Source organism: Melanostigma gelatinosum (assembly GCF_949748355.1).
Source record: "Melanostigma gelatinosum genome assembly, chromosome: 3".
NCBI lineage: Eukaryota > Metazoa > Chordata > Actinopteri > Perciformes > Zoarcidae > Melanostigma > Melanostigma gelatinosum.
In genome coordinates this window covers 28173692-28187897 of record NC_136636.1, presented here as the reverse complement: position 1 = coordinate 28187897, position 14206 = coordinate 28173692, and the positions used below count along the sequence as shown (strand labels likewise).

Sequence of the window (14206 nt, the reverse complement as noted above, 5' to 3'; positions counted from 1 at the left end):
CACCAGATGGCGGAGTCGAGTGACTCGGACAAAATGGCGGTGAGACTGCTGTATGTAATCACGTGTGCCTGGGCAGCATGTGATGTGAGGCGATCGTTTGAACGGGGTTTCCCCAGGGGCAGAGACAAGAAAGAGAGCAAAGGTGGGGGTCATGAATCAAACTTCTGCATGCGGTCCGCGTTGTAGGGAGCCTGAGTTCGATGGTTCTATCACGCATAAGTATACCGCTGTCGTCTTTGAACTGCCGGTAACATATGCCGTGATAAGCCAAGCACCTCAGCTCACTCACAGAGTTGATTTAATGAGGAGAGAATACTACACGAAGTGTAATAAAACAAATGAAAAGAAATCAAATAAATCCCAAGCAAACAGTCATAGTTAATACACGAATACAGCGGAGCTTCTCTCGTCCGCGAGGAGTTGCGCAATATCTCGATATCACGCGACAGTAACTTAAACACACAAAAACACGGGAATATCAACATATAAATCAATGACCTGAATTAAATTTACGTTAATTTAAGCTAAGCTATGCCCAGATGCCAAGAATCTTACTTGTCGATGCTTCGTTGCAACGTTGAAGTGTGTTCGTGGAAGAGTTGTCCTTTTTCCTCGAGAGGAAGGGGGGGGCTGCTTCTCAGCGCGGCGTTTGAGCTGGCGCTGTTTCGGTCCGTCGTGGCGCAGCTCGCTCTGGAGCAAACGCAGACGTGATCTATCCTCGCTGCAGGGAGGGTGATCTAACTTCGGCTGACGGCGCGGCCCGTGCGTCTTACCGGGAATCGTCGGTGAAGGAGGGAGGCGTTGTCGTCTTTCCTTCGCCGGAATGTGTGCACCAAAAGAAAAAGAAACAAAAAGCACTGAGCGGATCGCTGATGCGGATTCGTCTCGGGGGCTGAGTGGGCCTTTACTCAGCGTGGAACACTGCTGTTTCGTCCAGCGAAATGGCTCGTGACCTGTCAGGGTTTGAGGAGGGGAGAAGGGCCGCTGCTTCCTCGTGGCCAGCGTCGCGCTGGCGGGGAAGCTGGATCGTCTGTGGCCTGGACGGGGGGTCCGGGCGAAGAGAGCGGTTGCGTGCTCCCTAACTCAACCGAGGTCGAAGGGAAAAAGCCTTGAGGTGGGGGAAGCAGGTAGTTTTGTAGATCATCGGCTGAACCACAGGGGTCCTCGGCCTCTTGGCTCTCGGCCAATGAGATGACTTCAGGACCCATAGTTTTGGGGGGGGGGGGGGGGGGGGGGGGGGACTTTACACCCAAGTGTGAAATTCCACCCAGAGGAGGCTTGTTCTCATCAAACTACAAGTCAGGATGAGACCTTTGCTTGAAAAAGTTAAGGCATGATTCTCTTTGTCCACAGCACATATTGAAGCCATTTGGTCAGACCCCAACACAGGTAATAAAAGGCAATGGAAAAGAACATCATTGCTTATTCAGAAAATATGTTTCCATCAGCCTTCATAAGACATTCTCTTTATCCACACACAGACTTAATCTGCCAGTGTGGATTCAACATTAAAGCATGTTTTTTAATCAAGCATTTCCAGTTTTCTTTGTTCTATTTTAAACAGCCCTTAATGGAAACCTTCCATCCCTCAACTCAAGTCTTTAGAGCAGCTTTTGTTTTGGTCTTTTCCACACTCTCTGAGTTCATTATGTAAACTAGAGGCTCAGTGTGCACAGTGTTGTATAATGTGTACCGATGTTAACAGGAAGCAAACATTGTTTGTATGTTTTCCACAGGGCCAAAACAATGTGTGTGCAGAGCGTTGTTACTCTCCATCGAGTGTGTAGCTTTGTCACTGCACACACACACACACACACACACACACACACACACACACACACACACACACACACACACACACACACACACACACACACACACATAACATATCTGTGACAGAACAGTGACTCATTTCCTTGGGAGCTTATTATTTAATCGTACACTGCGTCACCTCAGCAGCGTAGCTTCATGATGGCTGCAGCTGCATTCTGAAGAGTACATTTTGAGTTCATGTTGTTCACATATTCACTCAAACAGTGTGGACAGATGAAGACTTTCCACATCTGTGTCTGAGAGCATGTACACCTGTTATTCAGCTCAACACTGTTGATGATAAACAGCGATGCTTATGTGTACTATGTGCTCATACTGGCAGAGCTGGTTCACTCCAACAGAAGCTGCAGCCGATCATCTTCTACCTGTCCATTCATCAAACCGGTGCATCAGTTCAACGCTAAGGCCCGGCAGAGAAAGCCGTCTCCATGGGGACAATTCAATCCTCTCCCCAAAACAACAATCGTGAAATTACAATCCAGCCCATAAGGCCCAAAATGAACCTCAACCACCACATAGAACTCGCACTTTGGTTCAATGACTAATTCTAATTCTGTTTTGCGAACAAAAGTCGTTTTTTTAATGGCAATAATAGACAAGTTTCTTTCTTCAACTTATCATTATGAAGTGAATGTTGATTGCACAGTGTAATGGCTGTAGAAGAATGAAACCATCTGCGTTTAGATTGGTTCCCTGTAAGCCTGGAATATATGTATTCAGTTCTGTCTGCCTGAAGGGTCCATACAGCACAGAGGAAGAGGACACACCTTGATGCTGATGAAGGTAATAACATCCATGTAACGTCCAGTAGTCCATGCCATGCTACAGCTTCACTCCTTCACTTCACTTCTGTCCTTACCTTTCACAATAAAAGCCCTGGAGTTACATACATCAGTGCTCACCAGAGAGCATAAAATAGCTTACAGTAGCTATCCCCAGTGGAGATGTTACCGTTTACTGTGGGAACTCTCCCGTTAACCCAGGAGGCAAAGAAGGCTAAGAGGTTCTACTGAACCGGATCAGCAAGTGGAAAGACCTGCTCACTTATGAATACCCCTGGTTGTCTTAGTGTGCTATCGTGTCTTCTTATTCTGCAGTGTTTAACAGAACCCGACTGGATCATTAGCACCACCAGCTCAATCAACCAATGAAGCAACTGCTGTGCATAACAGCAGTGGATAGAAACTTTATTCATTTTATTTTTTAAACTTGGTTAAAATGTGTGCTACATTTGAACAGACACTAGAACAGTGAGGCAGCAAAGGAATGAAGAGAACAACCTACATGTCTTCAGTGTGTTTTAGCATTTGGCTACATGGGCTGTGTTTCAAGTCATTCAGATGAATGTGACAGCTCTGATACTGACATTTGGTCATGAGTTTGATCTGTTCAATGTGCTGAAGAGCTCATTAGCTATATATCACGAGCCAGAAGACATTTGTCCCCCTGGTGGATGTTGGTTTGGTAATTTGTCCACCAGGCACCAGTACAAGACATGTGTCTATGCTTGTAGATGAGAAGGAGACACAGACAGCTAATGTGGTCTCACTTCACAGGCTGACGCTCTCTGTTGAGTTGAGACACGTCTGTTTTCTGGCCGTTAGTCTCATCGTCAGCCAATGATAGAACAAATTGGAAAATAAAATGATCTGATGGCTGTATGCAAAGGATTCATGCGTCTACATAGAGGAGTCGGTGTCATTCTGACTGGAACATGCACCATCAGGAGGTCATTTGTAGAGCAGATATTGTAGCAATTTACTGTCAGCCCTCATTATGCCACTCTGTTACATTAGTGTTGATGTTGGCTTTCATGTGCTGAGCTATCATGCTTCGACATTGATCACAGCTCCAAAAGAGAAGGTTATTCTGTTGCATTTCGTCAAATCAGTGTGTGGTTGAGACATATGTCGCACACAGGTGGACAGATGCAAATTGTTCATTTCCAAACTGAATCCTAGACCCAAGTTCTGATCCTAAACAGCCTTTAACCTAAACTCCTCCGTGGGCTGAAACTAAACCTAGTTGTTGAGTTATCATCAGAAACCCACGTGGACATGCATATTTGTGTGCATTACAGAGGAACTTACCGACAGCCTCCTTCAGGGCTACTGAGCTGAGGACCAGCAGACACAGCAAGCGCTCCATCATCTGGATCCAGCTGGATTAAAACAGGATCGCAAATGGACCAGGAGCAGATGGGATCAGAACCTGATGCCCTTATCTCACAGGAAGAAGAGGCGTTCAGTCTGTGCCTGTGAAGGAAAAAGAATACTTACATGACAGTTCCAGTAGCTCCATGGAGGAAGTGAGTTCATCAAGCATTGTAAAAATTGATTTAATTCAAATTGACTTCACATCCATTACTTAAATCCAGACGGCAACCTGAAAAGTGAAGCCAACTTCAGGGCTACTCTGCTCTTTCTGGTGAGAACATTTGTACTCGCTAACCAAAATTATCATCCCAATTATTATCACAACTAAAGTGAATTAAGGATGCAAAATGCGAGCTAGCTAGTGCTAGTGTTAGCTGGTAATCAAGCGTTTGCTATGCTAACAGTACCTGGTCCCATTAGTCTTCGCTAGCGCCACCTTGAGCTCACCCTCTCGTCCAAATACGGTCACTTCCAGCACCAACAACAAGTAAATGCCCACAAAACCAATGGGTAACGTCACGGTGAAAACCTCAACTTCTTTTACACTGTTTATCCAGTTTCAATTCAAAGCACTGGTATCTGACAGTCAAACTCTTGTAACAACACTGCACATAGTAATGTACATACACATGTTCTGAAAACATGTTTGTATTTGTCCCTTCTCCCTTTATATTATTTCCATCCATCCATGATGTTTTGATCTGGTTCTGTCTCCCTTTGGAGGCCAACAACTTTTCTAAAAGTCTGTCCATCACCAACTCTAGCTATGTTTTTGCTTTGTGAATAAATCATGATCATTTATTTGTTGACAGCCCCACCAGTATCAGAGACCCTTGTGTATTTATTGTTGCCTAATAAATCAGATCAGTTCAACTTTTGTTCAGCTCCATCTTATTCTAACGGTGGAGCCTGTCCTCTTGCTGCTAGTCATACTTAAAAGAGCCATGTCAGTAGCTGAACACTTTGTGGTAACCTCAAACCATTTTACAATGTATCACAAATATTCACGAGAATACTCCAGTGACCACCATTTATACTTCATCTGGTCCTGAACACAGCCCTGTCTCCTGCTGGCTGCTTCAGGTAAAAGCATGAAGTCATTTAACGTTTCCTCGTTTCAAAGACCAATAAAGAATGCACAAAAATAAAATAGGTATGGAGCAGTAATGCATCTTTTCTTTTTGACCTGTGGAGGTGGAGGTTGACTGACATAGTCAGTCAGTGAGTTCTGAGTCGTGAGTGTTCTATTCTGAGGCACTACAATCATTGAAAGTCTTACAAAGAACACTACTGTATCTGTTTGGAACGCTCCAAACCAGCAATATTGCAATTTGTTTTCTTCTCTTATGTCTCTGCTCCAGAGACAGCCAAGGCATGATGGTTTCGGGACAAACGTACACTTGCCATCAAGAAATAATTGATATGATTATAATTATAATTATGGCAATTTCACATGATGACGTTTTAGACAGACATGGATATAAACTGCAACATGACTGTTTGGCAGAGGCACACAACTGCACGCTAACAGCTTGTGGACCCCAGGAAGATTAGCGGCCGCTAAGGCGTCAGCTAATGGGGAGCCAGTTAATAAACTAAACTAACATGTTAATAACAGTAAATACAGTTGAATGAGGTGAAGTAATCTGGAGACAAAGGTATTTTTATAGATTATTTGACCTCTAATTTGCACTGCAGCACAAAGCCCTTGTCTGTCTGTCCTCTCATTTGTTAACAGCAAGTCACATACACAACAATCAACTCCAATTCAAAGGAAGTAAACCAGTTTCCCTTTCAACATAAAAACGTGTTTGAAACAGAAGTGGTGGATTTAATGGCCCGTCTAACCATGTTGACATGAACTACATGTTGCTTTGCTGCATGGCTCTTAGCCTTGTTTAAATCACAGCTCAAAACATTTTGTTTACAATGAATTGGGCACATAACTTATTTTACCCTGTAACTCTATTTGTTTGCTTTTTAAAATGCAGTTTTAATCTTTAACTACTTATTTGCTCGTTCTCTCTTTTTGTTTTATTGTCTTTTTAATGCAATTTGAATGTTTTATATATCGTTTAATATATCTCTACGCCCGTAAAGCACTTTGAATTGCCTCGTGTCTGAATTGTGCTCTATGAATAAAATATGAGTTATTGTTTCATCATTGATACATTGTATGGTTTTGATGAGCTGTGAGTGGTAAGAGTAAATGTTATCATCAGTGGTGGAATGTAACTACCGTACTTTTCGGACTATAAGGCGCTACTTTTTACCCCACGCTTTGAGGCGTCGGCTTATAGTCCGGTGCGATTTATATACGGATTTTTCCGTAGCTTTTCTCCGCCACAACAACTGTTAACTGTTTTCTTTATAATACATATATATTTTTTTAATAATATTAATAAATTATACAAATTGTCAATATTTGTGTTTTTGAGCTATGTAATATACCCAGTAATATTTGTAAAATAGGATATCTGCGCAAAATAAATGCTTTTCCCTGCTTGTCCCCGTGCAAGTCTCTACTGCGCGTGCACGTGCTGGGGCCAGATCGATTTGGCCCAAGGAAGACTGGTCTAATAAGCAGCTTTGCCAATCACTGATGAAAGAAATAAATGAGTGACTTACAATTTAGCCAATCAGCGCCCTAAAAAAGACTTCCGGGAGGACCAGACCCTCCCGGAAGTCTTTTTCTCCCGGAGTGCCCGTGTCTAGTTCTCATCTCGCGTGTTCTCGCTACCCAGCTGGACGACGGTCACCGGCTTGCGGTAAAGAAACACAACGAGGAGGTGGATAAAAACCAGCACATTTTATCAAAAATAATTGATTGTGTCAAGTTTTGTGGGGCTTTTGAGTTGGCTTTGCGTGTGCATGACGAGACTGACTCCTCGGACAACCCTGGCGTGTTCAAGGGACTGGTGGATTTAGTTGCGTCCCTCGACGGTGTGCTGGAGGAGCACCTGGAGACAGCCAGCATTTTTAAAGGGACGTCGAAGACTGTACAAAATGAGCTGTTGGACTTCATGCTGTCGGTTGTAAGGGATGACATTCTGGAGGAAGTAAAGAACGCTGATTTTATCGCCATTCAAGCAGACGAGACGACAGACGTTTCCACCCACTCGATGCTAACGGTAACGTACAAGAGCGTTTTAATGCCCTGGCTATGCTCTCCATGGAGAAGGAACTGGTCAGGGACCTGACTTCAATAAGAAGGTCATTGAGAAGTTTGCCACTCAGAAGAGCAAAGTTCCTTTACAAATAACTGTCATAAAAACATGCAGGTTTCCTCACCGCACTGATTGGGTTTTGTCCAACAAACAAGGTTCATAGGGGCATCTTAAAATATACTTGTTCTATTCGACTATATATGATATTTCTATTTTATTATAATATATTCATGATATTTATATTGTATATTTATGATTATATGGTATTTATATATCATATTATACTGAATATTATTATTATATGATATATATATATATATATATATATTAATATACTGAATTGTATGAATAAGATGTCCTTATTATGTCAGTGTTGGAATAAATGATAACAATGTAACTGCAAAGTACTAATGCGTTTTTGATACCTTTTTTTTTTTTTGCAAAAATCCACCAGCCGCCACTGTCCACACTGCACGTGAAGGGAGAAGAAATCATGTGCATTTCACTCTCAACTGTTTTGAAGTCTTGAAATGGCCTTGAAAACTCACCATGCAGTGCCCCGAGCTAGCAAAGCCTCAGATGTCCGTACCCGCTCTGCATCAGTCAAGTTTTCGTATTTCACCGCGTGTTTCCTCTCGTAATGACGATTCAAATTGTAATCTTTCAACACTGCGACGTGTTCTCCACAAATGAAGCACACGGCTTAACCTTTGACTTCAGTAAAGAAATACTCAAAGTCCATTTTGTTAAAAACGCTACACTCTGTGTCAGTCTTTCATTTTTTAACACAGGCTGACATTTTTGAGGGCTAACAGCTAACTCACATCCCCCGTAAACTCAGTTCGCCAACACATTGCAGTGACGCTGCTGCTCGCACACATTCACTAACATACGTAAATTGAGAAGAAAAAAAACAACAAAAGTCGCCTTCAAAATAAAAGCAATGCAGCTATATTCTGTGCATGATGTAGGCTACACTTATTTACGTTTTATTCCTAATTTCCCAATGACCTCGCGCGGGCCGGACGGCAACAGCTCGCGGGCCGGATGTGGCCCGCGGGCCGTACAATGCCCAGGTCTGATCTAGCTGGAGATACCGTGTTTCTCTAATCAACTACCCTGACTAAAGAAACTGGGTTTGTTGTTGTGTAAGACATCAGATTACCTCAGAAGGACAAATGGATCAACAGCTCACCAGTTCATGGTAACAAATCATTTTTTGAACAGGACAGACAGCCCGAGGTGACCCCACCTTGGGCTGTCTGAGTGAGAATATAACAGGGACTGCGGTGCATATTCAACAATCAAAATGGTGAAATTGTTAGATTTGCTAGTGTGTATGTGTATTTCCTTTCAGACATTCTTCTGATATGTGTGTCCACATCATTGCTGCCAAGACAAAGTAGCTCATTTTATGTTCAAAGTATCAGCTGCCTGGTATTCGCCAAAAGTGATCCATCAGATGAAACGGTCTAGAGGACACTGTAAAGGAGGGTCCTGCGGGCCCTGGTACATAGCAACTTTGATACACCAATGTATCTTTAATGGGTGCTGAGTATCAGTGCAGTGTTGCTTGACCTTACTCTGGCCTCCAGCACCAGAAATCATGGCTTTCTGATCCATATGTTTCCGACACTGTCTCAAAGCGGTTCTACCATTCTACTATTTATCAAACAGGATTCTGTTCTGTGTCCGTTGATGAGGTGCTCAGTAGGGATACACCAAGGATCTAGTTCTGTCCTCGCTGTGGTTCTCCTCGGGGTATAGTATGGACAAGACAGGGCGCCCACAAGGTTCAGTGTGCTTCACAAATACCATGCAAAAGGTAATGCACCTGTTTCAATGACTGCACCTGAAGGCAGCATGAACAGCCTGCCGCCGTAGAGAGGGGGAGACGCATTGAATGGTGCAGATGGGGATAATGGAGCACACTTTTAATCTCTAGTTTTCTGATTGTCGGTTTCAGAAAGCAACCAAAACTGGATCAACAAATACGTTGTTTGAAGCACATTGACATCGTTTTGTTACATTTTGACAAGACAGAAATCCTTCTCACCAAAGAAACGCTGATCTTACTTAAAAGGAAAAGATTTCCAACCTTATATTTGTATATTATAATAAGTATCTTATCTTTGTATACCAGTGAAGAACCACAGATGGCTACTCTCAGCTCCGGCTGCTGTGGGGCACGATGTCAGTCTTTGGTTTGGATTCTTTACACTGCACATGTTGCAGTGTTCAGCTGGAGGTTATGACCTGGGGGGACCCTCCAGAATCTGAGCTGCACAGAGCAAACACCGACTGGTGGAGCCTTTGCTCAAATTGCCCACCGATGAAAACAGAAAGGGAATCTTTCTTCTGTAATTAATGTCAGCGTCTGCAGTTTTTGTTGGATTCTGTTGTCGACAAGGACCAAGAGAAAGCCAGCCGTGTGTGCGTTACTATGTATGAACGTTTTACTCCTCACCGGGACACAGGTGTGCAGGAGTAAGAATATTTTCTTTAAAATCGCCGCTCACGCAATGCATCCTGGTTCATAAGACTGTTTTTTAAAATTACACTGTAACTCTTCCTGCAAACTCCATCTATGAGCAAACTAAAAAGAGCGTCTGAGAAACTCAAAACCTCTAAGGCTGGAAATATTCTGCAAATTCACACATGAATGTCTCTGCAGATGTACACAGAGAGAGGCTCATGGGTGCCCATAGGTCACGTCGGTCCATGTCCATACCGGCCAAGTCTTAACTCAAACAAGCTGATTGGTTGATTCAACTTTCTTCCCGGAAATGAATTTGAAATTTTCTTTTTGTAAAAGGCACGTTTATCCCCCTGTTCTCAGAGTGGTAATCATCTGAACACTATGCTGTGATAACATAACAGGCAATTGTTGGAATTAGTCATTAAAAAATAATGAAAAACCAAACTGGGAATGTAGTGAATTAAAAAGAAGCAAATCTCATCAGGCTAAAACAAAATGCAACCTGCCAACAAAGAGGTACCATGAAATGTGAATAGTGATCTCGACCACCAAGCAGATCAAGCATCTGATTAGCACTCCAGGGTAACTCCTATATTCCTACACAGCAAACACCGTGTACCGGCCCCCCTTTATGCAAGGTAACTGAGCGACCACATGCAGCGAAAAACGCAATTACTGCGGCATTAACGGGTGGAAAGAATAAGCGGTCATATCAGGACGTGCTGAACTGTAAAACTGTGTCCTGAGCTGGTACCCAGAGGGGAAAGATCAACATCTCCATGCTGCACCCTGAACCAGCTATTAGTTCCCATCCTCTCACAGGGAGAGCAGGATGACTTCATCAGGACACACAGAAAGACAGCTGTTATCTGTGTGTGTCTGTCATTACAGAACAACAGTGGGTCTATGAGTCCCCTTGGCCACCTCTGGCCCTGTTGAACAGAGACCCATTGACTGAAGCACAATGACGGATACACGCATACATACGGAGGGCACACAGCGGCCACAGCACTCACAGAACTCTCTAATCACAGTCACTTGACATGACCTAGCAGCAGAAGTGAGTTGACATGTAAAGAGGTTCTTTGTCCTCTCTACCTGTGCGTATTAAAGGACACACCTAGTCGGGACAGATTAGTCTCTAGTCGATTCGGCTACAAGGACAATACAAACACGATACCAGACAAATCCATGGAAAACCGAGCTGAAACGTATGTTCTTCAATATTAGAGGTGTGATTCTTCACTGGCAAATAAAGAAATAGCAGATTATTCCATCAGGAGAAATAATAGTTGCAGCCCTGGCCCTTTAGGTTGCGTCTGTGGTGAATGTAACCAGCAGACTCAAAATGATACTTTAAAGCCACAGTCAAAAATAAGGTTTTGTCAAATTCACCTGACCATACATTTCTGCATGTTCAGTAGTGCACGAGACGGATAATCTGGTATATACAAGGTTAAATAAAGAAAAAGTTCCCCTGTCAAACTAATGAGCGCTGATCAAATATGAATACAGATTATGTTACTGTATTACCTATTTCTCTTCCAAGTGTTTTCATAAACACATTTTAATTACTGTTTAGCAGTGAAATGAGAAAGTTTGTACGTATTATGTATCGCTTTAATTGATATCTTTCTTTGTTGGGTAGAAGCTTGTTTTATCAAAAAAAGCCTAAATAATACAGAATGAAATTAACTAAATTAGGAGTGAATCACGAATATTTGAATTAGTGCTGGGCATCCGGTATACCGGTTTTAATTTCCCATATGATATTAATTTTTCACATACCGTCATACCAAAACAACTGCTGTCATTCTTCAACAGGCAGCAAAATATATAGTTCCCCGCTAAGGGTGCTACGGTCGGAGCTAGTTGTCTTAAGTGTTTTGAGAGGGACCTCTAGTCATGGTTATAACTTTATAACACAACAATTAATAACCCACAACTAACGCTCTTTAACAGGGGAAAACACCACGACACAACAGTTTGTGACACATAAACAATGTGTAATACTAATAATTGTACATTTATAAAATTACACCGCCGAATGGCATGCTGGGTACAGCTCGCTAGCTATCTAGCCCGGTAGCACAACAGTCTGTTAACAGCGAGAGGCTCCGTCGCTACAGTAACGTTACATTAAAGAACAGAAAAGAGCGATGCAGGATGAACAAAGATAGACCGGAGATGCACCAATATAATGTGTACCCAAGAGAGGAGCTGTGTCTGCTGTTTAGAAGTGTTTTGGTTTTAAAAATCCGACGTCTAAAAAGACGATATATTGCAAAGTTTGTCGAGCCACTGTTGTTGCCGCTGGTGGTAACACGAGCAACTAATTACTGCATCACCTCAGCAGAAAAACAGAGAAACAGTGAAGCTAAAGGGTCACACATCGCTTGAAGAGGCATTTGCCCGAGGCGCTGCATATGACAAGAAAAGCAAGCGGTGGAGCGACATTACGAACTCAATAACGACCCACCTCTGCAAGGACATGGTCCCGCTACAGACAGTCAAGAAAGACGGGCTCAGAGCAATGATCAAAACACTGGATTCAAGGTATGTCTTACCGGGGCGAAAACACAGTTGAGGAAAAAAATAAATACCGTGAAACCGCCAGAATCTTAAAAAATACTGTGATACACATTGTTGCTCATACCGCCAAGCACTAATTTGAATATGTTAACAAGACTACTGTAAGGCCGACGTCTCAGTGGAAACTTCTACTGCTCGAGTTCTGTCAACAATATTTGGGATAGTGAACAAAAAGACTGCTAACTAATAATTATATGTGCATAAATATGCACACAGGCTACTACACTTTCTCCTCTCTGCTTCACTGCGTTGTTGTTCTACTTTCTTCCTGGCTGAAGGACAAACGCCAAAGACTCAGTGTGCGTATGTGTGTGGGTGTGTGAGAGTGTGTGTATTAGCAGATGTGAGGTGTCGTGGCCTATAACCGCCGGATGTGTGACCTCTGACCTCTGATGTAAGTGCTGCCTCTCAGTAATCACCACCACCTCCTCTGACTTCCTGTCCTGACTGCAGATGGGCCTGACTTACAGCTCACCTCAGGTCAGAGAAGGCTGTTGGTGTGAATAAGGTCAGCGGTGCAGCCGGGGCCGTTGAGTGACCTCTCCTTCTGGGCTTTTATTTATTAAATGCGTCAGGGAAGGACAGAAGTCCAAAAAGTGACCCAATCATTTCTGAGTGCCACATATTTGGTCCTACTTCTAGACAGGTTTCTTCAGAGCTGTTGCGAATGTCAAAGTGGGTGGCTCCCTCCGTCGCCATCTTGGCAGTGACAACACAGCCTAACTCCCGGTTAATCCAAAAATGAACAAAGAGGTGGGTCGTTAGGTGACCTGGTGGCAGCAGAGGAGACAGCTGGCGACCTAAGACGGCACCCACCTGTCACTCAAAGCAGCCACGTCCTTGCTTGTGCATAGCTTCAAACCCTAACATGGGGATCTATGAGGATTGACTCACTTTTGGAGCCAACGTCTGGTTGCCATTTGAGGTTCTGCAATTTTTGGCCCTTACGGCTTTATCTTTCAGCACCGGAAATTGCCACTTGCTTGAAACTAGAGATTGAGACCATAAACTCATGTTTACTGAGGTAATAAATCAAGAGCTAATCGCGGCTAGCATTTCCCCATTGCCGGTAATGTTAAAATTAGCTTAGAAGCTAGCGAGTCGGATATGTTATGATATTCAGAGAAGACAACTTTAGTACTGTTGAAAGCATCTTGCCGTTCAACCTTTTTTGTTAACAGTCCTAGTGAGAGGTAGGTCAAACGTCAAAGGTACTTCATACATATTGTAGCGACCCTGTCAGTAACAGCTGGTAGCAGAGGGGAGGAGGGGGTTAACTGTTCTGTGTCGGGAGCTAGTAAATATTGTGTTAGACCGGAACCGGAAGTTGTGGTTGTTGTTGTGGAAAACACACTGTACGGATAATGTTCGAGGGAGTTGCTCGGCAATAAGAGCGACGGTTTCTGTGAATAAACCCCTTGCAAGGACCCTGTCTCCGACTCGTAAGTGCAACATTACAATATTTATGTTAAGTATATTTATGTTATGTGTTGGCGGCGCAAAGCTACGGAAACATCCGCATATAAGCCGCACTGGTGAATTAGCCGCAGTCTCAAAGCGTGGGGAAAAAAGTAGCGGCTTATAGTCCGGAAAGTACGGTAGTTGCTGGAATCAGTCACTATACCAGTGTTCAGACTGAACGCTTGCACACACTCATGTTGGTACTGTGGTGTTCTGCTTCAGTCTAGCCCAGTGCCTGTGTGGAATGGCTCACTGCCTGGTTCCCGGAGCGTGGGTGGCTATATTTACATAAAGCATAGTTATTAATGATTTCAGGTCAGACAGTATTGGCGCTCAGTGAGAAAGTCATTGTGTGTGTGATTACACAAACAGCAAACGGTAAAGATCTGCAGTGTTATTATTAAGTCACAGATAACGTCTTAATATACGTCAAGGATTGCATGTGAAGATGCTAAAATGAATGAGGCTCAATATAGGAAATATAAACCATCCCTTAAACATGAAACAATGTGCATCCC

The 14206-nt window shown here is 43.2% G+C and overlaps 1 protein-coding gene across 1 annotated transcript in view; it reads right to left on the bottom strand.

Annotated features, from left to right (window-relative positions):
• Positions 1-14206, bottom strand: part of cntn2 (contactin 2) — a 76769-nt gene that overhangs the window by 34653 nt on the left and 27910 nt on the right. Inside the window, exon 2 of the mRNA XM_079296220.1 lies at positions 3924-4088. Within this exon, the coding sequence (XP_079152346.1) occupies positions 3924-3984 (61 nt within the window). The 5' untranslated portion in view covers positions 3985-4088. The remainder of the gene's footprint in view (positions 1-3923; positions 4089-14206) is intronic.